The 25,291-nt window shown below is 43.8% G+C and overlaps 2 protein-coding genes across 9 annotated transcripts in view; both read left to right on the top strand.

Moving 5' to 3' along the window:
* Positions 1-25,291, top strand: part of Cpne1 (copine 1) — a 45,433-nt gene that overhangs the window by 17,320 nt on the left and 2,822 nt on the right. For 6 of the 8 annotated variants that reach the window (XM_076571002.1, XM_016006748.3, XM_042276604.2 and 3 more), the window contains 13 exons: positions 19,914-20,042; positions 20,141-20,320; positions 20,442-20,516; positions 20,595-20,666; positions 20,775-20,855; positions 21,010-21,099; positions 21,203-21,289; positions 21,409-21,495; positions 21,586-21,645; positions 21,729-21,862; positions 21,960-22,014; positions 23,001-23,052; positions 25,130-25,263. In XM_076571002.1, the coding sequence (XP_076427117.1) occupies positions 19,914-20,042; positions 20,141-20,320; positions 20,442-20,516; positions 20,595-20,666; positions 20,775-20,855; positions 21,010-21,099; positions 21,203-21,289; positions 21,409-21,495; positions 21,586-21,645; positions 21,729-21,862; positions 21,960-22,014; positions 23,001-23,052; positions 25,130-25,263 (1,236 nt within the window). Of the gene's footprint in view, positions 1-64; positions 203-1,875; positions 2,015-19,913; positions 20,043-20,140; positions 20,321-20,441; positions 20,517-20,594; positions 20,667-20,774; positions 20,856-21,009; positions 21,100-21,202; positions 21,290-21,408; positions 21,496-21,585; positions 21,646-21,728; positions 21,863-21,959; positions 22,015-23,000; positions 23,053-25,129; positions 25,264-25,291 lie in introns of those variants that run through there. The other 2 variants (XM_016006749.3, XM_006988268.4) reach the window with 2 other exon arrangements.
* Rbm12 (RNA binding motif protein 12) lies at positions 82-3,261 on the top strand. The gene has a single exon (XM_076571000.1). It carries the CDS (start codon positions 82-84, stop codon positions 3,118-3,120), a length of 3,039 nt encoding a protein of 1,012 aa, XP_076427115.1. The 3' UTR covers positions 3,121-3,261.

Below are 25,291 nucleotides of genomic sequence, written 5' to 3'. Positions count from 1 at the left end.
TAACAACTTGGTATAATAAAAAGGAGTCTGACATGGCCGTTGCCTTTTCTCATCTGCAGGTGTGTGTGGTTTCAGAGCAGCATGGCTGTGGTCATCCGTTTGCAAGGTCTCCCAATTGTGGCGGGGACCATGGACATTCGCCACTTCTTCTCTGGATTGACCATCCCTGATGGGGGCGTGCATATTGTAGGGGGTGAACTGGGTGAGGCTTTCATCGTTTTTGCCACTGATGAAGATGCAAGGCTTGGTATGATGCGCACAGGTGGTACAATTAAAGGGTCAAAAGTAACACTATTATTGAGTAGTAAAACAGAAATGCAGAATATGATTGAACTGAGTCGTAGGCGTTTTGAAACTGCCAACTTAGATATACCACCAGCAAATGCTAGTAGATCAGGACCACCACCTAGCTCAGGGATGAGCAGCAGGGTAAACTTGCCGGCAACAGTACCCAACTTTAATAATCCTTCGCCAAGTGTAGTTACTGCTACTACTTCTGTTCATGAGAGCAACAAAAACATACAGACATTTTCCACAGCCAGCGTAGGAACTGCTCCTCCAAGTATGGGGACTTCGTTTGGGAGTCCAACATTCAGCTCGACTATTCCGAGTACAGCTTCTCCAATGAACACAGTCCCACCACCACCAATTCCTCCAATCCCAGCGATGCCATCTTTGCCACCGCTGCCATCCATTCCCCCAATACCAGTTCCTCCTCCAGTACCAACATTGCCTCCTGTGCCTCCAGTTCCCCCCATCCCCCCAGTCCCCTCTGTGCCACCTATGACCCCATTGCCACCCATGTCAGGCATGCCACCCTTGAATCCACCACCTGTGGCACCTCTACCTGCTGGAATGAATGGCTCTGGAGCACCTATGAATCTGAACAATAATCTGAACCCTGTGTTTCTGGGTCCATTAAATCCTGTTAACCCTATCCAGATGAACTCTCAAAGCAGCGTGAAGTCACTTCCCATCAACCCTGATGATCTGTATGTGAGTGTGCATGGAATGCCCTTTTCTGCAATGGAAAATGATGTCAGAGAGTTTTTCCATGGGCTCCGAGTTGATGCAGTCCATTTGTTAAAAGATCATGTAGGTCGAAATAATGGGAATGGATTGGTTAAGTTTCTCTCCCCTCAAGATACATTTGAAGCTTTGAAACGGAATAGAATGCTGATGATTCAACGCTATGTGGAAGTCAGTCCTGCCACAGAGAGACAGTGGGTAGCTGCTGGAGGTCATATCACTTTTAAACAAAGTATGGGGTCTTCTGGACAAGCCCACCCCCCTCCTCAGACACTTCCAAGGTCAAAATCGCCCAGTGGGCAGAAAAGGTCACGGTCAAGATCACCACATGAGGCTGGTTTTTGTGTTTACTTAAAAGGGCTACCATTTGAAGCAGAAAACAAACATGTCATTGATTTTTTTAAGAAGTTGGATATTGTGGAAGATAGTATTTATATAGCTTACGGACCCAATGGGAAAGCAACTGGTGAAGGCTTTGTAGAATTCAGGAATGATGCTGACTATAAGGCTGCTCTGTGCCGTCACAAACAATACATGGGCAATCGCTTTATTCAAGTTCATCCAATTACTAAGAAAGGTATGCTAGAAAAGATAGATATGATTCGAAAACGACTTCAGAACTTGAGCTATGACCAGAGAGAAATGGTGTTAAATCCAGAGGGGGATGTCAGCTCTGCCAAAGTCTGTGCCCATATAACAAACATTCCATTCAGCATCACCAAGATGGACGTTCTTCAGTTCCTAGAAGGAATCCCAGTGGATGAGAATGCTGTACATGTGCTTGTTGATAACAATGGGCAAGGTCTAGGGCAGGCATTGGTTCAGTTTAAAACTGAAGATGATGCACGTAAATCTGAACACTTACACCGTAAAAAGCTGAATGGGAGAGAAGCTTTTGTTCATATAGTTACCCTAGAAGATATGCGAGAGATTGAGAAAAATCCCCCAGCCCAAGGAAAAAAGGGCTTAAAGATACCTGTTCCAGGTAATCCTGCAGTACCAGTGATGCCTAGTGCAGGGATGCCCGCTGCTGGAATTCCCACTGCTGGAATACCCGGTACTGGGATGCCTGGTGCCGGAATGCCAGGTGCTGGAATGCATAGTGCGGGTATGCCTGCTGCTGGAATGCCTGGTGCTGGGGTGCCCAGCTCCGGAATGCCTGGTGCCGGAATGCCTGGTGCCGGAATACCCGGTGCCGGAATGCCTAGTGCTGGAATGCCCGGTGCTGGAATACCTGGTGCCGGAATGCCTGGTCCTGCAATGCCTGGTCCAGCAATACCTGGTCCTGCAATGCCTGGTCCTGCAATGCCTGGTCCTGCAATGCCTGGCCCTACAATATCCGGTCCCGCAATACCTGGTCCCGCAATACCCGGTCCCGCAATACCTGGTGCTGGCATCCCCACTGCAGGAGGAGAGGAGCATGTCTTCTTGACTGTAGGATCGAAAGAGGCCAATAATGGGCCGCCATTTAACTTCCCTGGTAATTTTGGTGGCCCGAATGCGTTTGGGCCACCACTTCCCCCTCCAGGATTAGGGGGTGCTTTTGGTGATGTTAGACCTGTTATGCCTTCAGTTGGAAACAGTGGTTTGCCTGGCCTAGGACTGGAAGTTCCAGGTTTTGGAGGTGCACCAAATAATTTAAGTGGGCCATCAGGATTTGGGGGAATCCCTCAGAATTTTGGGAATGGCCCTGGTAGTTTAAGTGCTCCTCCTGGTTTTGGAAGTGGACCCCCTGGTCTTGGAAGTGTTCCTGGGCATTTGAGTGGGCCTCCAGCCTTTGGGCCTGGGCCCGGGCCTGGCCCAATACATATTGGGGGTCCTCCTGGCTTTGGAGCTAGCTCTGGAAAACCAGGACCTACAATAATTAAGGTGCAGAACATGCCCTTTACTGTATCTATTGATGAAATTTTAGATTTCTTTTATGGTTATCAGGTAATCCCAGGTTCAGTATGTTTAAAATACAATGAAAAAGGTATGCCTACAGGTGAAGCCATGGTGGCCTTTGAATCTCGGGATGAAGCCACCGCTGCTGTCATTGACTTAAATGATAGGCCTATAGGTTCAAGAAAGGTAAAGCTCGTTTTAGGGTAGCTGTTCACATCAGTTCTTCATAGGGTATATCTTCATGTTGCTGTGATTAATGCATCCAGATTGTTTTCCTAGTATTTCCAGGTTAGAACCTGTGGATTGTTTCAATTGCAGATAGATTGGTTTCTATAACACAGAGCATTGGTTGGCTGTTTACAATTCACAGAATAAACATTTGCAATTTGTTACAGTAAAGCTATCTGGAGAGAACACAAATAATTTTGGCATACCAGTAGAAACCATTTCTAAAACTCGATCATATATATAAAGCTTATCAAGGAATCTAGATTGGCTTTCTTTTGTACCACGTGGGATGAAGAAAATAGAAATATGGGTAGAGCTCGTGGAGGGTGCTCTTGCCAGTTGCTGACAATTAGAAGTTGGCTACTTTTGCAATTTGATTTAAAGTTGGACATACTTGCTTTGTTTTAGGGTCAAAGCTTTGTCTAAAACCTGCATTTTTTCTTTTAAAATTGAATAAAGTCTCTGTATCTGGATTCATTGTATGTACCTTTATTGCTTCTTGAGGGTTCTTGCTGTATAGACAGTCCTGCTTAAGATGTTGCCGCTTTATTTGCTTAATTGACTCACTTGTAATGGGTACACCTATTTTGTTGGTTTTTAATTAATTTCTAATATAAAAACTCCACACTTGGTTTGCGCTATATAACCCTGAACTTTAATTTCTAATGTCACACTTACGGTTGTGTGGAATGACTTTTACCATAAAAATAAACTATGAAGTCCTCTACTGGCCTTTTTTGGTTTAACCGCCAAGTTTTTTTAGTTTAGTAAATTTAAAATTGTTAATATTGTTTGGATGGCAATGAAAACCAGAAACCACTTTAGTAATCAGTGTTTAGGTGTTTGATTTGAAGTCCTTTTCTGTGATGGACTAGTCTAGCAAATTGCTTTTGTCCCAATTTAGGTGACATTTTGGTACAAAGGAATCCATAAGAAAGAGCATTCTATCTTGGAATTTAAAACTGAAGTTGAAGTTGGTAGTTTTGTTAGCAGTAATGTTGTAGAATGTAAGATCCCTAAGTTGGACTATAGGTTGATGTGTGTTTAATTCTGTTACGTTGGAGGCTTTTTGGTGTAGCTGTTGATCACGAGCCTGTTCACAAATACTCTTTATGCAGAGTCTTGAGTACAGCTAGCAGAGAATTGAGATCACTCCTGCCTTTTCATACTCTTTCCTTTGGCAATCAGGGCACCACAGGAGAGGGATCACATAGACTTTGGTTGGCTAAATATCCTTTTCATAAAAGTATTTGGTTTATCACATCTTATTCACTGACATTTAAGTCTCTGTCGAGTGTTTGTTTCTCATTTAAAATGCTTGAAAGCTGTTTCACATTAACATAACATACAGAATTGGAGATTAATGAATAATCATGGGAAATAAATTTCATCTTTCACATGACCTTGCTTTGGTTTGAAACACACCAACATTATTTACAAGTCTGCATTTACTTTTAAAAGAGGCATTTCTTGTATATACTTATATATTTGTATATATGTGTATACATGCATATATACATGTATATACGCACAAACATGTATGTCTATACAGTAGTGCCTTTTTGGTGTTCTAAGGCAGTGGAACACTGATACAGCTTCGTCGTGTAATTCTAGAGTTAAGAGTGGCAACAGTTGCTTGTGTGATAAAGTTTGGAAAGCTTGTTCACTACTATAGTCTTGGAGGGTTGATAGTGTGGAGTTTTTGTTTAGGGAAAGGATTGCGCAGACTTTGAAAAGAAATGGCTGCATTGTGAATCATTTAGTAACTCACAGATACAATTTGCTTGACAGATACTGCCTCAAAAAGCAATATGTTTCTATGTGATGTTTTTTGTTAAGTGATCATTTCTTATTCCAAAGACAGAATGTGAACACTTCAGAACTACTTGGGCATCTTATATCAACTGCAGGTTATTTTGCTCATTGGAAAGCTGACTATCTTTATTTTAGAAAAATTGGTTGTTGAAAGGTGAAAATCTTTTATCCTTTCTCACAATTTATTTTGGTTGTATATTCCTACACACTTATTAAATATTTCATACACTGAGTTACAACTATTTTGTTATTTCTCCATCTTAGATAAATGCTAAAAAGAACTTGAATCTCACTGTTCATTTAATAAATTAAGAAAATAGTGTTGGTGTAGAAATCAGAGAGAATTGTGTTTTGCGCTCCCTTGGATCACAACAATGCTTGTTGTGAAATGTAATTAAATGCTCTGCCCTCTGGAACTTCAGTTTTTGTATATCTGAGATTATTAACAGACTTAACTGCTAAGTATATTGTTTCATTTTGTTCTGGGCATTGAAGTTTCAGTTTTTGTTTTAATAACCATGAAAATGTGTTCAATGAAACTATTCATACCTCTCGACAAATTTTCTCCAGAACTAGGTTTGGTATGGATTTGAATTTACATGATTTTTTTTCATTTGTATGGCATGAAGGCTTTGTAAAGCATTGCTTAAAGAGTGTTTGTAAACACTATCAAGGTATTCTCAATTTCATGTGTAAATTTTATTGTGTTTTCGGTGACTTTGACATTAATAGAAGAGAATCGTTTTCATTAGGTTTAATTTGTTTTCTCCTGAGTTTTTATTGGTGTTTATTTTTCTTTTGCTTTTAAAGGATTAGCAAAACCTACAAATGTATTTTATAAATAAGCAAATTTGTAAATTTTCTTGAACTTCAGTGACAGATTTAGTTCTTAAGCATAATTTGGAGGTGCTTTCTGTGATTATACTAGTTTGGATGTACAATTATTAGTGGCTGTTTTGGGTTTTGTTTTAATGCAACAGTGTTAAGTGAAATGTAGTTCCTGCATTAGGAAACATCAAACTTACAGATAGTAATATTCAGTGTGGTTAAGGTCAGTCTTGACCCGCTTGATGAAACTCTAGGAGTATGTACATATGGAAGTAAGCAAGCATATACAGTTTCGGGGAAATGGTCACCTTGCACAAAAATAAGGAAACACTAAAGCTTACTCAATCCATTTTGCTGGATTCTGTGATTGTACAAGTGTGTGAAAATAAAATGCACTCAGTTTAAAAGCACTGGAAAAATGAGTGAAGAACATGTAAAATGACTCCTAGTCCATTTTGGAGGAAAGTTTCTGGCGGTGATCACTTTTCCCACTCCCAATTGCCATGTGTAAATTATTTTCCTTCAGCTGTTTTATTGGCAGTTCTGTAGTCCGAACATTAGAAACCCAGCGCAGCTAAAAGGCTGTTGACAGTGTGACCACATTGCCAGCACCTACTCCTTTGGCACCATTTAGCGTTTTTTTGTTTATAAAGAAGAAGTCTTGGATACTGTTCAATAAACTTGTCACAAAATAAAGGCTGATGCTTTTAATGCTTTAACTGCACAAAAGTATGTCTTTGAGCTTAATACCACTTTTTGGGTTTTTATTTTTAACTCATGAAAATATTTATGCCTTTGGAAATGTGGATTTGGTGATTTTAGAGGTAAAAATTGTTGCGTATTCTTGTCTAATGCTGAAGTGTGGAAAGAAGAGGATGCCTTGGGACGGCAGGGAGGAAACTTGATTCTAGGGCAAATCTGTGGTATCTTCGTTTTCAGAATTTCATTTTATTATGCGTGTGCTTTGCTAGCTAATGGCTTCGTTATGTGGATTTGGAAAACTTGTGTACCAGATACTCCTCCTCACCAGGAGTCTCCAAGGGGTCTGTGAACTCTCATTTTCAAATGCTGGTTGCAGTGGAAAAGGGAAAAGAAAGGCTTGGAGCAGACTCCTCATTTCACCTGCCTAAAGCTTGGTTTTTGTATTCCTGTGTGATGATGGGTTTAATTAAGGTGGGGAAGAAAAGGGAGCCAAAGCAATTGCTGCTTCGTGACAGCACTCTTCTAGGTTTTTCCCTTTTACATTTGTTCATCTTAGGAAAATTAGTAAAAGACGTTGTTGTAGACTGCTGGTTTAATTTTTAAAAGGATGGGTTAGAGTTGCAAGAATTAGTGGGCTGTTCCCTAACAACCAAAGTTCTTGGGAAATGCTTTTAGTTTTTTCTTTATCACATAAGAGTTTAGCTTTATTTGAATTTCCTGTTGTTTTAGTCTGAGCAGACAGTCTACCACTGAGCTACATGTGAGCCTAGACTAATACATAATTCCAGGGTCTCATTTAGATTTTCCAGGCTAGTTTAGATGGGTTTGAGTGCTCTTCCACATCAGCTTTTGGAGTACTGGACAAGAAGACAGAGGCCACCTTGTCTGAGTCTTTTAAAAACTGATTCATGTTGAGTAAATATTTGAAAGATGACTAAGTGGGATCAGCCACCCCCCCCCCCAAAACACACACACAGTGTGGCCTTACCATCTGAAAAGGGTGGGCTCTGGAAAGGATCACTTCTCTAATACATTGTTTTCTGCTCTCTAGCATTTTATACAAGAAAGCATATCAGTTATGTATACCCATCACTGCTCTCCCCAAAATAGACTCTAGGGGATATGATAGGATCTAAGTTTAGATCTTTTTTTTTTTTTTTTTTTTTTTTTTTTTTTTTTTAAAGACAGGGTCTCACTGTGTATCCCTGGCTGTCCTGGAACTCTGGTAGACCAGGCTGGCCTCGAACTCACAGAGATCCACCTGCCTCTGCCCCCCAAATACTGGGATTAAAGGCATGTGCTACCACTTCCAGCTAAAAATTCTATCTTTTTAGTATAAACTCTGAAAACTCATGAAGGCTAACTGTAAGGTAGTTTGAAGAGTACTGTGGTAGCACATTTGCAGTAGGCACAGTTCTGTGAAAAAAGCCTTTTGTTTAATAACATAAGCAAGTTCATCTATTAAATGCTATTTCTTAGTGTCCTCTTCTGGACTTATTTGTGATATTGTGAGCTACATTCTATGTCTTGAAGGTCTCAGAAACATTGTTAAATTAAGTATGGCTCCTTTTCTGGATCAACATAAGTCACAATAAACAACCAAGGCAGCATACTGTAAATACACACTCTGCTACTGAAGAGTCCAGGAGAAATGACCCTGATGTAAACAGTCTAGCCCCAGGTACAGGACAACACTTCAAAAACACTGAGGCTGTGTATTAGGGGAGAAAATCTCATTAACCATGTCCTTTTATTTCTAGTGAGCGCCGGGGCCTCCCTCCATTGAAAGGTTAGGACATAAAATTCAGCAAATAAGTAGAGAAGTGGTGTTACTCCGCCCCGCCCCCCCACTCTGGCCTAGGGAACAATTATTTTTGAGTCTTTTCCTAACCTGGAAGGAGGAAGAACAAGTACAGAGGGGTAACAGCAGCCTAATTCACCCCCAGGAGTTGCTGCCTGCTCCTTGATGTTTCAGTCTCTGCCGCCACCAGTTTTTTCCTTTTGCCTACTCACATAGTAAGTCAGCTGGAAACAGGTGATGAGTCTCAGTAGAGATGGTTTACTTGGAGCTTTTGATTACTAAGGGTAGTTAACATGTGAGTCATATGAAACAATAACCACGTGCTGTTAAATGTTTCACACTTAAGAAAAGCTGGTCATTATAGATGCTTCTAATCCCAGCACTCGATCAGTCAGGGCTACACAGTGAGAGCTTGTCTCCAGGGGGAAAAGAAAAGGATGGAGGAATCGAGTTGCTTGAACACTCTTACACATATTAAACCATACGGCTACTGATTTCCTTATGTCTTGCTCCGTCCCCTACTCCACACTGTTAGGTTGCAAATGGGAACAGGTGGCTGATGTAGCATCTGTTATTTCCTTCAGTCTTGTGATCTATGGGACCAGCAATGCCCCTTGGCTATAAACTTGCTCAGGTGGCTATTTACTATAGTAGATCCCACTTTGCTTCTTTGGTGGAACTCAACTTCTGTTGATCTTCATACACTTATATTTTTATGTAACTATAGCCTAGCCATAACTATATATCGTCCTAACAAATTTTTGTGCAGTGTTGTATGCTGAGCACAACAGGACTTAATTGTGGGAAGGCAAGCAGAAAAAAGTCTGTTTCTCAAGAGATTAGATTCTTAAATTCTTACATGTAAGTGCTTAGTTGTACTGAACTGAATGTAAAACAGGAACTGTAAAGACTTTCCTGGTCAGTTGATGCAGATGGTCAGACAGTTAACACATGTGAAACTAGTTTGTGGTTATACTGTAGTTTTCCAGACAGATGTTTAGAGAATAATCCTTAAGACCCTCCACATATCCTAGCCCGGTGAATTGTTCCAGTGAGAAGCAGGAAAACATGCTCTGTGAACAAAGATAGTTTGCTTTTCCACAGGTGTTGGTTTGCTGTGCTCTTCCAACTTCATGCACACTGGAGAGGCAATAGTTTTTGACAGTGCCCTGGCCCTAGTGATGCTCAGGAAGATGGTCTGGTATTACCTCACAACACCCCATATATAAAAGACATTGACTATGTAAGTTGTAGCAGGGTAGGATGGGGACAGAAATGACTCCCTTGAAGGTAGCTGCTGCAGGTCACCTTTCCTGAGGTGACCTTTACCATACATATTTACCACACTATTTGCATTTGCTGTTTAATATTTATCCCGTTAATGAAATCCTATAAGCGTGGAGTCCATTAAGTCCTCGGTTCCTGTTCCAGTGTTAAGGAGATTGTGGTGGGTGGGTGTAGACTTCCTTTGCATCTGTGTATAAAGCTAGTTAGTATAGGCCATGGAGAAAAGGCCTTGGAGACACAATGAGGGACTGTTGTGGTGGTGATCTTGATCTAAGATTGGACTTGAATTACAGGATGTGGACTAGTGATGGAATGGGACAGAGAAATCCCCTTGGGTCCCATCAGTTCTTGTGACCTATGGCCTGTGTTCTCTAAAAGTCTAGCTTATCCTATCCAGTGGTAAGCATCTATGGTTCTGTGAATCCACCTACTTCATTTCTTCTGGAAGTCTGTCTGAGTTGACTCTGAAGAGAAGCTAAAAGCATGGAACCTCAGTTTGGCTGCCTTGTGACCCCTCCCTTTTCTGTGTGGTGGAAGCCCCACATTGTCACTGTCATAGCCTGTCCCTGTCCTACCATTTGAGTCCTGAGTGTCCTGTGAGCAAACAAGTAGCGAAAGTGGTACCACACCACGGCCCGAAGGCACATCGACTCCTTTGCGAGCACTCAAGGGGAGTAGTCAGTATGCTGTAGGCATCCACCCAACAAAGGACCCTCTTATGGGTGACCTTAACCCCAGAGTTGCCACCACCACTCCTATTTTATATAGATAGGGATATCGAAGCTTGCCTGAGGCCCTACTGCTAACACTGAAGTTTTTAAACTCACTTTGTCGACAGCCCAGGCTGACCTTGGAAACAGTAGTCTTCCTCAGTGTTGGGATTACAGGCATGAGCTATGAACCTCCTCAGCTATAAATGGAATTTTCATGGATGCTCAAATACTTCATAGAGAGCAAGTGTTGCTTGTTTCTCCCTGATCTGAGGAGGGGAGGAGGGCTCAAGTCACTAGCAGTATCCCCCAGTCTACTCGGGAAGAGCCTCCCTCAATGCTCCATGATTTTAGTTCCCCAACTCCAAGTAAACTTGGAAAACAAAAGGACTACCTGCTAACTGGTCCTCGGGTACTGATCAGACAGGGTTTTTTAAGTCTTCAGATAAAGTTTGGTATAGGATGTGTTCAGAGTCTTTCTCTGGGTGGAGAGAAACTCCATGGTAGAACAGTCCTGTCTTCCCTCCATATCCAGTTCTCTCTTTGGATAGGTCTCTTTCTGTGAATGGTCTGGCACAGGTGAGGTGTTTGGCCTTGGGGCAGTCTTCAGCGATGTTGGAGTGGCTTTCAGACTTTCCTGGCCATCCCAGTACAAGGTGGGAAACTGCTGTATTTCCCCACTTAGGTGTCCTGAGAGTGCGCACATAGTTCAAGCTTTGCAGTACTGCCAGATTCTGTGTGGCACATAGGCTTCTTAGAAATAAGTGCTTCTAAATAAATCTCACTTTAATAAAAATTTAATTTATGAGCATAAGTTTATTAGTCCTGAGTCATGTATGAATAAAGAATGTCACCTTATAGTAAGAACTTGTACTTGGTCATGATGGCACACACCTTTAATAACAGCACGTGAAAGACGGAGGCAAGAGGGATCTAGGGTAATAGGCCAGCCTGCTCTAAAGACTTGTCTCAAAAAGAAATTATTTGGTTCAGTTTGTGACCTGTGAGAAATGTCTGCTGATTTAAATTTGGAGAATCCTGAAATTAGAGATACAGGGGTAAGAAAACAAGTGCCTTCCCCATATCCTTCGAGGAAGTGAGAAGGGAAGAAAAGTGGTGGTGTTAGTGGACGTAGTCTTTTGTTTCCTGGGGAAGGGTTGGTTGTTCAGCGGGTGGAGGTGCTTCATTTGGGAGCCTCTGGAGGATTTCCTGATTGGCCTCCAAGACTCGATCCAGCATCTGTGAGCTGCTCCATCTTGCCAAGGTAGGCAACAACAGGTGTGAGCATGACTGAGTTATCTGAAGGAATGATGCAGCTACTCAGACTGACCTGCTTGTAGCCTCTGCCACTTCTGTAGCGTGACCTTGGGGAGATAAAGGGAGCTCTGGATTGCAGGGTTGCCTGGTTCAGCTCTTGGGTATAAAGAAGCTCATGTAACTCCTGAGCTTAAAGGACTGATAGAGTTTTAGGCCATCTGGTGTTGAGTTAGATGCAACTGAACCCAGGAGGAAAAAAAACTGTTCTTGAGTTTACAAAAAGCAGTTAGAGCCTGCTAATGCAGGAAAAAGAGCATCCCAAAAAAAAAAAAAAAAAAAATGAAGCACATGGTTTTTATATTAGCGAAGAGAGTCCCTATCAACAGTGTGTGCAGGTAACCTATCTCCCAGGGAAAAACAGGAGAGGCTTACAGCATTTAGTCTTTCCTTAAACTTACCAAGGCTACCTGCTCACATAATCCTTCAGATTCTTAACAAGTCTGGTCAAGTACAGTGATACCTGCTTCTCTGAAGTGCTTTGAGTTTCCATTTTATCTATATAAGTCTGTGGTGTCTAGCCAAGATGTACTATTGGGATTTGTGACCTATAATTAAGCATTTGGGAGGTAGAGGCAGAAAGATAAGGACCATCTTTGGCTTTTTTGCAAGTTGGTGGCCATTGTGGGCTGTATGAGATCCTGCTATAAAAAGTTTCTTAGTAGGGAAGGAGGTGGAGAAATAAGGAAAGAAGACAGCTGTCCGTTACAGATTAGATATAGTGTCTCCAGAGCAGTTGTGTGCTGCTGTGAGGAACATGGGAAAGGCAGCATGCACGAGTGGTGGAAGAAGGTGGTGGCTAACATGCTGATATTCCAGCACAGGTCCCAGCTACTGTGTATCAAGAGCCTTGCACACATTATTTACATTAATCTTCAGGGCTAAATCATATTCCTCCTTACAGCTGAGGAACCTGAGGCTTAATGATTTTTCCCAAACTATATAGGCAGGACACCATCTGGTGCAGTAGCATCTGATGGGTGGGAAGAAGTGAGAGCAGTATTTAGAGTCTACTCACTATGGGAAGTCTATACTTTTGTCTCCTTCATCAGATTGGTAGTGAATATAAAAACTTTTCCAGAAGAGAAGGGAGTTTAACTATAATCTAGAAAGTTCTGGGCCAGGCATGAAAGTGCACACCTTTCATCGCAACCCTTGGGATGCAAAGGCAGGTGGCTTCTGCAAGTTTGAGGCCAGTCTGATCAATATGTCAGGGTTATAGGCCAGTCAGGGCCACAAAGTGAGATTCTGTCTCAAAAAAACAAAGTTCTAAGGAGCATTTACGAGTCCAAGTATTTGTGTTCTAGTCTCATACTCATTTCACTTAACCACGTGGCCACAGCTAAATCCTGCCTTTCCTCTGTCTGGGGTCACAGAATGTGGGCTGGACAGTCAATCCCATTTTATTTATGATGTTGCAAATTATAAAGGTGAGATGGGGGCTTTCATGTTTAGAGACACATTCTCTGTAAGCTCAGGGTGGACTCAGACCTTCAGTCCGGCCTTTGCTGGGGCTGCAGGTGTGCACACTGCTGGGAGGATCCTGCTCTAAGAGAGAATCTTAATTATAGGCTTAGAAAGCTCTGAGATTGGCAGTGGGAGCAGAGGAAAATAACCAGTAAAGGAGAGGAGAAAGGAATGAGACCCCCCAAGTGACCATGAATAAGTCAGAGAAGGCTAGAGCTCTACCTTCTAGGTGTTTCCATATGCAGCTCTGTACTAGTTCCAATGGAAAGAGGAGACACCAGAACTGTCAAATGTGCCAGAAAACTCACCTCTCTGTTGATTTGTTTAGCATCAGACAAGTCTAAATTTAAATAATTTCTGAAGGTCCTTGGCTTATCCTATAATTGGTTGAACAGAAATTCTGTACACAAAGATCTAATAAGCATAAGTCAGACCACTTAAAACTTTCCTTACGGTGGTATTTAAGGGGGTTGAAATGAAAGCCTCATCTGATTGAAATGGCATTATATGAAAGTGAGTCTGAGTATGTAGCTGTTGATAGGGCACGGTGGCAAAGGCTGTAATCCCAGCACTCTGAAGCTGAAGGCAGGAGGATAGTGAATTTGAGGCCAGCCTAACTCACCTGAAAAGATGCTGTCTCAAAATAAGTGGTGTGTAGTTTAGGAATAATAAACAGTGGTCAGAAGTACAGCAGGAGTTTTTAACCACAGATTTCCAAGTAGGGATAGACTTAGAAGACTTGAAAATTAATAACCTCATAAATTACAGGTAATTTAAAGGAACCTTGGCTCAAAAAGAAAACTAGCTATTGGTAGGTATCGTGGTTTTCCCCTGCAATCTCAGTGCTGGAGATGAAGGAGATTGAGGTCAGCAAGGGCTACACAAGTCATGTCAGGGGCAGGGCTCGTGAAGTAGCTCAGAGGGAGAATGCCAGTGTCTATGCACAAACTCGTGAGTTTTGTTTCCATATTCCTAGACAGAGTCCGTGGCCCAAGCTGGCTGTGAGCTCCTAGTCTTCCATCCTCTACCCCCAAATGATGGAAATGTGGATGTGATTCTCAGTGTCAAGTGAAAGCTGCAAATTATTAAGGTGTTTGGTTTTTTCCTACACAGTAATATCCCAACAAGAAAGACAAGGGCAGACCTGTGAGAAGAAAAAAACAAAAATAGGAAACCTTGGTTGCACAGGAAGCCCTGACATTGAGAATAGAAGCCAGGCCAACTTAGTAACGTCAGAGTCAAGTCTTATGTTACTTTGCACACAGCGGGCCCACAGTATATGTTTGGAATGAAGTGCAGACCCTTTGTGACTCAACTGACCCATCTTTTCCTGGAATTCTATGGCTTTCCTCAGTTACACCCACTTCTCCTTTGGGGGAGGAGGAGGACCACAAACATTAGTTTTTCCCTATTCTTTCTTTTCTGTTTTTTTTGTTTTTTGTTTTTTCGAGACAGGGTTTCTTTGTTTAGCTTTGCGCCTTTCCTGGAACTTACTTGGTAGAACAGGCTGGCCTTGAACTCACAGAGATCCACCTCCTCTGCCTCCCGAGTGCTGGGATTAAAGGTGTGCGCCACCACCGCCCGGCCATTCTGTTTGTTTTTTAAAATAGGGATTTCTCTGTGTAGCTTTCACTGTCCTGGAACTTGCTCTGTAGACCATGCTGGCTCTGAACTCAGAGATCTGCCTGCTCTATCTCCTGAGTGCTGGCATTAAAGATGTGTGCTACCACCTTTGGCAGTTTCTGCCTATTCTAAAACTAATAAAATCAATATATTTCACCCTTCAGATTCATCCAGATTTCAGGTATTAATAATCTGTTTGGTTGCTGTTTGGTTTTTTTTATAACTATTCTATTGGTGGACACTAGGAATTTTTCAAGTTTTAGGTTATAATGAATAAGGCTGCTGTGAGCATTCTTAATAATGCTTTGCAAATGTAGTGTTTTCATTTCTAGATTAAAATCTGCCAGTGGAATTGCACTTGGCTAGGTATCTGTCTGGCTTTCTGACAGACTTGTCAGGCTGTTTTCCAAGGTGACATATTTAATACTTTCACTAACTCTAAGAATCGCATATCCTTTGCCAGCGTTTGGCCTTGTTGATCTTACATTTAGGCCCCGGCGGCTTTGTATCTACCCCATTGTAAGGGTCTGTTGGTTTGGTTTTGGTTTGGGTGGTTTTTTGTTTTTTTCCAAGACAGGGTTTCTCTGTGTAGCCCTGGCTGTTCTGAAACTCTCTCTGTAGACTAGGCTGGCCTCAAACTCAGAGATCCACCTGTTTGTGCCTCCAAATGCTGGGACTAAAGGCGTCGCCACCACCTGGCCCCACTGTGGTTGTATTTTGCATTTCTCTAGTCACTTATGCTGTGGATCATTTCACAAGCTGATTTCTTGTTTGTGTTTTATAAAGCACCTTCGAATCTTGCGTGTTTATTTAAATTGGTTCTCATTAAAACAGAACTGTAGTCGTCGTCGTGCATTAAAATTTTGTCTTACGGTTTGTTTTTTGTTTTAGTTTATTTTTAGTGTGGGGTTGAACCCAGGGATGTGCATACACTAGGCAAAACTCTTATCACTAGGCTGCATCTTAGCCTCCCATTAAAGTTTCACAATTCAGTTGTTAAAAGAACAGGAAAGGGTAGGTTTATTGCTGTACATTAATTCAAATGAAAAAGGGCCTAAAGTTAAGAGTTCCCATTCATCAGATAGCTGAGCAGCAGCTTTAAGCATTGAATACTAGTACTCGGCACATAGAGAAAAGACTTGGTGGTAGTTTGAAGGAGCCCCCAGTTAAATGGAAGGGGAGAGAAAGAATTCTGCTGTTGTAATTTCAGCATTAATGCAGTTACTGAATATTTACTGAGTGTCTATTTTAAGTAGGTACCAAAGATACAGAAAACTAGACAGGTTCCTGCTCTTACATGGCTTGCTGTCCAGTGGAGGAACATATGGTATAAAGGCCCTGAGATGCAGACTGGAATTGACACTGGATGTGGAGAAAGGACAGCTGTGTGGGAACACACTTGGGTGGCTGGATGACTATTTACACATGGGTTAAATCCCTGTGTGGGTTCCAGGGATCAAACTCAGGTGTGATGGCAAGCACCTTTCCCCACTACGCCATCTTGCCAGCCACAGGATGTTAGTGTTTTGCGTTGTTTTGTTTTTAATTTTGTGTCGTTGTGCATGTCGGCGTGTGGGTTTGTGCATGTGATTGCAGTGCCTGTGGGTGCCAGAAGAGGGCATCAGATTCCTTGGAGCTGGAGACACAGGTGCCTGTGTGTAAGCTGCCTGATGTGGGTGCTGGGAACTGAACTCGGGTCCTCTGGAAACACAAGGGCTCTTAACCAGTGAGCCATCTCTCTTGCTCTCAGACTTAGGTTTTATATTGAATGATTTTATGTTGAGTGTATTGGGAAGCTATCCCAGAGTTTGAAACAGAGAAACGACATGATCTGGTTTTCATTTAGCTAATAAACAGAAATGGCTGCGTGGTTGCAAAAAGATTGATAAAAAAAAAAAAATCACTATGGTTATCCAAAGACAGTGGAATCCTACTGGGCAAGAATTTCTAGGGGGAGTCACGGCGGACCAGAGCCATGGGTGACAAGATACTCGTTGTGTAGGATATTGGTTCTCATGTTCTGTCTATTCTCCTGATAGGAGCTAAGGGAAGTGGCTGACTGAAAAAGGCCTTACATTTGAGCTAGAGAATGCAGGGGTAACTGTATCACACCACTGCTCAATGCTGTAGAAATTCTCCCTCAGGAGTAGAAGAAAGTAGCTTGCTAGAGAGTTTGGTGTTGAATCTAACAGTCATTGGGCAGTTATACAGGGTTTTTTGTTGAGACTGTGGAAGTTGGCTAGGTGAGGCAGTACCAGGGAGCAGAAACCTGTGAAGGTGAGAAATACAATGGCTTGAAGGTTCTTGACCTGCCTGGAATAAAAGTATTGGGCTTAGAATAATTGATACTTCAAGTGTGGATCGGGGGTTAGGTAGGAACCCAATGAGGGCCTTCAAATGTATAATATCAACCCCTATACAGACGTGTATAGATTATAATAACCCAGGCATGGTGACGCATGCCCGTAATCCCAGTACTCACATGGGAAACGTAGGAGGATCCAGAATTTGAGGTCATTCTCATCTGCAAAGTCATTGGAGGCCAGCGTGGGTTACATGAGACTGTCTCAGAATATAAAAGAGTGTGTGTATGTGTGTGTGTATTAATTACTATGTATAGGTATTCAGATCTATTGGATATACACTTACCTGAGAAATAGATGTTTAAAGCTGGGTTATATATACTCTTGCTGATTTTACAATCTAGTGCTTTCAAATAATGCAGACACCTGGTTCTGTCTGGTTGAGCTGCCATTCAGCATTCTTTTGTGTGTTTGGTAGTGAGCCCAGCCCTACCTAGCTAACGCAGCTTTGAGCTCCTTGAGCTTTTAGGCCTCTTTGTTGTTAAACAGTAGTGAAATGAGCAGAGAACTGCCTCAGAGAACACGAGGTGACAAACGTGGAACTCAGATTACGATGTGGCAGAAACTGGGGTCTGTTGAACCTCTAAGGGAGTCATCTGGAAGGTTGGATGTTTGCAGGCCTCTTGGAGGAGCAACTTTAGAACACTGGACCTGGTAATCAGAGTACTTGGGGTTATTGACTGACTCCAGACTTGGATCTCTCACAGCCAGCTGGAATGTGAATCCTGGGGAAGCAGGAGGCCTACCGGGTGGGAGTGAGGATACAAACACTTGACTTAGTTTGGCTACAGACTTTGGAATGAAGAGTAGTGGGATCTTCATCATTCATTTGAGCAGGGGCTCAAGTGCTGTGGTGACTCAAAGTAATCAGTGTAGGTACTGTATTCTGGGTGGGGGACTGGAGCTGGGGGATGTTGTTCAGTGACAGATGGTTGCCTGGAATGCACAAGGTCCTAGTCAATTCCCAATACCATAAAACAACAATCAAGGCTTAGGGACCATCATGAAATGATGTGGCTAGGAGGAGAAGGAGTTGATTGAGGGTTAATAATAGGGGATCTCAAGGCTGGAGACATCCCAGGAAGTCCTGCTAGGTAGGAAGCTGGGCTGCTGAGGCAAGTCCAGTGAGAATCTTGTACGCCTGCGCATCGTCGTGGGCTGTAGGAGGAACTACGTTGTAGTTATTATGGTGATTCATGCAAGGTGATGATGATTCTGTTGAGGAAAAAGGTGAATTGGAGAGGATTGGGGCCGTTTGACTTTGGAGACAAAAGGCTAGTCAGTCTGAGACTTGGTCCTGGAGATGGCCTTTTGGATTTCATGCAACAAGTGTATCTAGGTGCTTGAGATAGAGCAGTGCACACATAAATTCTTCACACAGTTTACATTCTATTAGACTAATTGTATAACGAAAATATGAATAGTGAGTTGGATACTGTTAGGAAAGCAGTAATGGAGTCAGTGATGTGTCAGTGGTGGTTGGAGTTAGAGTGGCAGGTAAGACTCCACATGAAGAGATGTGATGATGAGTAAGAACCTTGCAGGAGAGGGAACAGTCATGTAGGTGATAAAAACAAAGAGCAGCCCAAGACTGCAGGGCTTTGGACTGGGAATCTGGTGGGCTTGAGGAACGGCAAGGTCAGAATGAGTGGTAAGTGAACCACCAGATGAGCTTAAATTTCCCAGATCCTGCCTCAGACTGCTGTGCAGCTTGTATGTTTTCTACGAATGGTAGTTCACAGTGGGACAGCGGAGGACATTTTTGTTTTTTATTTTAAGGTATGTGTATGTGTCTATGGACTAAATGTATGGGCCAGAGGCATTGGATCCCCCTGGAGCTGGAGTTGTTGGCAGGTGTGAGCCACCCAACAGGGTGCCAGGAATTGAACTCAGGTCTCTGCAAGAGGGAGATATTCTCTTAACTGCTGAGCCACTTCTCAAGCCCTTTTGTTTGCTTTTGAGTCAGGATCTCATGTAACCAAGGCTAACTTCATACTGACTGTGTAGCTCAGGCTGGCCTGGAATTCTTGTTCCTTCTGTTTGGCCTCCCAGAGATAGAATTACAGTGTGAGCCACAACTTTGCATTTTTTGTCTGTTTGGATTTTGAGACAGAATTTTAGTTTGTAGCCATGGGTATCCTGGAACTCTGTATGTTATCTAAGGTGGCCCTTAGACTTAGAGCAGTCTTGCTTATGCTTCCTGTGTGCTGTGATTATAGGCAGTGCCACAAAGCCTGGCGTGACTGTTTTGCCAGGATAAATTTGGTTGCTATATTAATAGCCTGTTGGGGTGGAGATAGGAGGTAGAAGTAGGGATGGCACAGGTTAAGAGACCAGCTGAAGACTATTGCTATTTCTAGGCAGCATAAATAGCGGCTTTGATAGATCATGAAAGGGAATGGCAAGGAGTAGACTTCAACAGCTGATTAGAGATTAGAAGAGTCAATGGGGGGGGATGGATCCCAACTTGCAAGATGTGGGGTCCCGGAGTTGGAGGGCATCGTTATCAGCAGCGGCTTTTGGGGAGCAGTATCTAGACAGTGGCTCCACTGGAGACTGTTGGAATTGAAGTATGGCCTGGTTCTGACTTTTGGGCAGGTGCTAAGAGAGCAGAGTGAGATTGATTATTCTCTGCAGTGGCTAAGACTCAAGTCCTGGGTCTGGGCAGCATTGGTGAGATTAATTTGGAGCCAGAGTTTGTTATCACAACTGTGTCCTGTGCTGTTGAGCTCACTTAGGACTCAAGGGTGTGGAGGCTGCCTGTGTGAATCCTGAGGCTTTCCTTCCCGGGCTGGGAACTATAGTCAGTGAAAGATGGAGGAGAGACCCTGACGCTTGACCCGGCTCTTTCCCCCCACCCAGATGGCCCACTGTGTGACCTCGGTTCAGCTGTCCGTTTCCTGTGACCATCTCATTGACAAGGATATCGGCTCCAAATCTGACCCACTCTGCGTCCTTTTACAAGATGTGGGAGGGGGCACCTGGGCTGAGGTGAGACGGGCCTTGAAGGTTACGGTCGTTGAGGGAGGGTAGGATTATGTTTTGGGGTGACAGGTTTGTAATGGATGCTTAGTGGCCTCTTCCCACAGCTTTGCCGGACTGAGCGAGTCCGGAACTGCTCAAGCCCCATGTTCTCCAAGACTCTGCAGATTGAGTACCACTTTGAGACTGTCCAGAAGCTACGCTTTGGAATCTATGACATAGACAACAAGACACCAGACCTGGGGGATGATGACTTCCTAGGGGGAGCTGAGTGTTCCCTAGGTCAGGTATGTAGGGTCAGGGATTAAGAATGTACCATGAAGTAACCTCGGAGGTTGGATGTGCCGGTCAGGTGGGACCTAACCCTGTCTGAGGTCCTGAAGCCTCTCTCACCTCATTTTTCCCCAGATTGTGTCCAGCCAGACTCTGACTCTACCCTTGATGTTGAAGCCGGGGAAGCCTGCTGGCCGGGGAACCATCACCGTAAGGAATAAAGCCTAGGCTGGGAAGCAATTTATGTGATGAATAATTCATGAGGTTGACTTAGTCCTCTCTACCCAGGTGTCCGCCCAGGAGTTAAAGGACAGTCGTGTAGTAACCATGGAGGTGGAAGCTAGAAACCTAGACAAGAAGGTGTGTCTGGGAGGAGGAGGCCCTGGGGACCCAAGAATGAAGGGGACAGGGCTGACACGGTGGCTGTCTTTCTGAGTCTTATAACTGGGGTCTCTCTGGCATCGGCAGGACTTCCTCGGAAAGTCTGATCCGTTCTTGGAGTTCTTCCGACAAGGTGATGGGAAGTGGCACCTGGCATACAGATCCGAGGTGTGGCTCCTGGTGTTGGCTGGCCTGGCATGGGAAGGAGAGGATCTCCAGGCTTTGTGATTAGCAATTTGGGAACTGAGGGAGAAAGACTGTGGGTAGGAGAGGGTGGGAACTCTTCATGGGCCAGGCCAGGGCTCACTCTCCTCCACCCCAGGTAGTCAAGAACAACCTGAACCCTACGTGGAAGCGCTTCTCAGTTCCCCTTCAGCATTTCTGCGGTGGGGACCCTGGCACACCCATCCAGGTGAGGAGTTGACCTTAATAGACTGATCAAGGGAACAGATCCTGGGAAGGGACTTAGTTGCTTGCCCTGTGTCTCCTTTATACATAGACATACCCTCTCTCAGGTACGCTGCTCAGACTATGACAGTGACGGGTCACATGATCTCATTGGTACATTCCACACCACCCTGGCCCAGCTTCAAGCAGTCCCAGTAAGTATTGACTGTTTACAGTGCTTTGGTGGGCCTAGAAGGTTACTGCCCAGGGCAAGTCTGGCCAGTGTGGCTTAGGTCCTTGGCTGATGCTGTGGTGGTTTCCTCCTCCTGACCAGGCTGAATTTGAATGCATCCACCCTGAGAAGCAGAAGAAAAAGAAAAGCTACAAGAACTCTGGAACTGTCTGTGTCAAGACTTGCCGGGTAAGATGGTGACCCATGCTGAGTTCTGAGCGTTGGACCCCATGATGCTAGGCCTCTATTAGCCACAGCCTAACCCGGTTTCCCTTGCAGGTTGAAACAGAGTATTCCTTCCTGGACTATGTCATGGGAGGCTGCCAGATCAACTTTACTGTAAGTTGTTGTCCTCGAGGCAAGTGAACAGGCCTGAAGGCTAAGGTAGCCTTTATCTACCTCCATTCTTGGTCTCTTCCCAGGTGGGTGTGGACTTCACTGGTTCCAACGGGGACCCATCCTCACCTGACTCCCTGCACTATCTGAGCCCTTCGGGAGTCAACGAGTACCTGACAGCACTGTGGAGTGTGGGCAGCGTGGTTCAAGACTATGACTCGTGAGTTCTGGGTTCTGGCCACTCCCATGCCCCACACTTCTCAGCCTCTGGACTCAATCCCTTCTCTGCTTCTTTTACAATTCACTGTCCTCCACAGAGACAAACTGTTTCCAGCATTTGGATTTGGGGCCCAGGTACCCCCTAATTGGCAGGTAAGCTCTCTTCTTTCTTCTCTCTATTCTCATTTTTAGTATCAGGATCCTAATCCCAGAGTCTGTGGTAAATTTATTTATTGCTTGGCATCCAGCTACAAGGAGAGATATGGGGATCCGTTCTTGCAGGCTGGTATACAGCAAGTGCAGGGCCAGATTGCTTCTGTGGGAACCTTGCCATATATCAGAATGCCCTTGTTTGGATTTTGTATTTTGGGGCTTGAACCCAGGGCCTTAAACATGCTAAACATGCACTCTACCAACTACAGTTGAGCCCCTCAAGAGTGTCCTGTTTCATGGCACAGAAAAGTCTGTGGGGGTGGTTAACCTACAGAGATGGCTCAGTAGTCGAACCCTTGCTGCTCCTCCAGATGACCAAAGTTCAGTTCCCCGTTACCAAACAAGATGGCTAGCTACCTGTCACTCGGCTCCAAAGAGAACCCAGTGCGTTTTTCTGATCGTGTTGGGCACGCGCACACACACAAACAAATATCAAAAAGTCTTAGCCAGGCATGGTGGTACAGAACTTTAATCCCAGGACTCAGGAGGCAGAGGCAGCCAATCTCTGTGAGTTCAAGGCCAGCATGGTCTATGTAGTGAGTTTCAAGACAGCCAGGTCTACATAGACCTTGTCTGGGCGCTAAAAAATGGTGTGTATTGGGGGAGGGGGGTGGGATTCAGGATGCTAAAAAGGAGGGGAAGGTAGGGAGGAAGATTCTCATTTTTTTTCTCTTTTTTTTTTTTTTGTTTGTTTGTTTGTTCTGGCTGGCCTAAGTGTACAGAGATCCCAGTGCCTCTCTGTTCTGGGATTAAAACTTCGTACTCCTATACTTAGCCTTTTTTGTTTTTTTCCTTTTTGAAATAGGTCTTACTTTATTTCTCAGACTAGGTTTAAACTTGCAGTTTTCTAGTCTTAGTCTCCTGTGTGCTAATTTTAGAGGTTTGTAACCCACACCTGGTTCAGTCATTTTCATTTTTGCCCTCAGGTCTCACATGAATTTGCCTTGAACTTCAATCCCAGTAACCCCTATTGTGCAGGTAATTCCCAATTCTGCCGTGTGAAACAGTTCCACCTCTGAGGAGTGAGCTTTCATGGGGAGAGAAGATGAGAGGGGCTGGAGCTAGTCCGGTGGAGTCGAGTTCATCTTATTATTGAAATGACGTGGGGCAAGTTGCTTACTTCTGTGTGCTTTGGTTTTAAAATAAAACAAATTTCCTGGGCCTGGTGGCAGAGCTCTATATTCCCAGCTACTTAGGAGGGTGAGGCAAGAGAATCAAAAGTTCAAGGCCTGCCTGGGCAACTTGGTCTCAAATGAAAAGATGGAAAAAGGCTGTGTGGGCTGTCACTGACCTCGCTGTGCTAAGGATGGAGTCCAGAATTTTATATACACCAAGGAAGCACTCTGTCGCTGGCCACATCCCCAGCTCAGTGGACGTAGATGTTTTGTGTGAACTCCCGAGCTTTTTTGTAAAGACCCAAGATTTGGGGCTGGAGAGATGACTCCGCAGTTAAGAGCACTGATTCCTCTTCCAGAGGACCTGGGTTTAATACTTAGCACCCACATGGCAGCTCATAGCCATATGAAACTCCAGTTCCAGGGGATCTGACAACCCTCACATAGATACACATGCAGGCAAAACACCAATGCACATAGCCCTTTACCCTAAATACTTCAAGTATGTTCCTAAAGTCAAGGACTTTTTTTTTTTTAATAATTCTATGTTACTGGAGATTGAAGCTAGGCCCTTGTATATGCTACATAATTTGCTTTACCAGAGAGCTATATCCCAGCCCCTTATTACTTTTATTAAATTTTTGTTAGCATGTGATTATTTCATTTTGACTTTTTTTTTTTTTTGCATTGGAATCAGGTTCTTGTTATAGCTCACACTAGTCTCAAACAGATCCTTCTGTTTCCATCTCTCAACTGTTGAGATTATAAGCCCATGCTATTTGCATACATGTATATCTTCTTATTACACCCCTAGCCCTCCCTCGTCCACCTTGTTGCTGGTCCCCTCTCCTATATAGTTCCCTGATCTGCTTCATGTCACATATTTCATTATACCATTGCATTTTGTTTTGTTTTGTTCTTTGAGACAGCATTTCTCTGTGTAGCCCTGGCTGCCCTGGAACTCACTCTGTAGACCAAGCTGACCTTAAACTCAAGAGATCCACCTGTCTTTGCCTCCTGATGCTGGGATTAAAGGAGTGTGCCACCACTGCCTGGCTCTATTACCTTATCTTGTGGGCCCCTCCCTTTATAAAATACTCCCCCCCATAGTCCCTTCTTTTATAACCTCAGAATATATTACATACATATGTTTAAATCTAAATTCTATGTCTTCTCAGTCAGCCAAACTTTTTTTTTTCCTTCTTGAGACAGAGTCTCTCTCTGTACTTTGGCTGGGATGGCCTAGAACTATGTAAGCTAGCCTCAAACTTGGTGACCCAGGCCAGGGGTGGTGATTCACTCTTTTAACCCCAGCATTTGGGAGGCCAAAGCAGGTGGATCTTGCCTTGTAGGATTAGTTCTCCCCTCTAACTCTGTGTAGTTCTGTGGATGGAACTCAGGTCGCCGAGCTTGTGCACCAAGTCCGTTAGCTGCCGAACCACCTTGATGGCTGTATTTGCTTTTGAAGGTCTTCCTGTGTGTGCCAGGCTCTCTTGACACTCAGTTCCCAAAGTACTAATACAACAGGCTCTATACTCCCTAGTTCAGAAAATAACTATTTTGTTTTTATTTTTTTCAAGACAGGGTTTCTCTGTGTAGCCCTGGCTGTCCTGGAACTTGCCCTGTAGACCAGGCTGGCTCCTACTCAGAGATCCACGTGCCTCTGCCTCCCGAGGGCTGGGTTCAGAGGTGTGCATCACCAACTCCCAACTCAGAAAATAACTCTTAATCTGGGTTTTAATTCAAGATATTATTTATATCAAGTGCTGTCTTCTTTGCCCCTTAGTTTCATTTGTTGGATAATGCTGTGTCTTGAGAGATAAGGGTGAAATATTCCCAGGTTTCCTCATCTGGGCCTAGATGGGCAGGTGTAAGGTCTAACTTCATGCCGTGAGGTCTAAGGTCTACAACTTGACAGCATTTTCTGCTGTTCTTTGTAGGCATCCAGGGCATCGTAGACGCCTACCGTCAAGCGCTGCCCCAAGTCCGTCTTTATGGCCCTACCAACTTTGCACCCATCATCAACCACGTGGCTAGGTTTGCAGCCCAGGCTGCACAGCAGAGGACTGCCTCGGTAAGAGCTGGGGATAGCTGTGGCGCTG

Source organism: Peromyscus maniculatus, chromosome 4, assembly GCF_049852395.1.
Source record: "Peromyscus maniculatus bairdii isolate BWxNUB_F1_BW_parent chromosome 4, HU_Pman_BW_mat_3.1, whole genome shotgun sequence".
Classification (NCBI taxonomy): domain Eukaryota; kingdom Metazoa; phylum Chordata; class Mammalia; order Rodentia; family Cricetidae; genus Peromyscus; species Peromyscus maniculatus.
This window is presented reverse-complemented; position numbering and strand designations above follow the sequence as displayed.

Coding starts and splice junctions, on each gene's coding strand:
- Rbm12 (XM_076571000.1), top strand. CDS start 82: ATGGCTGTGGTCATCCGTTTGCAAGGTCTCCCAATTGTGGCGGGGACC.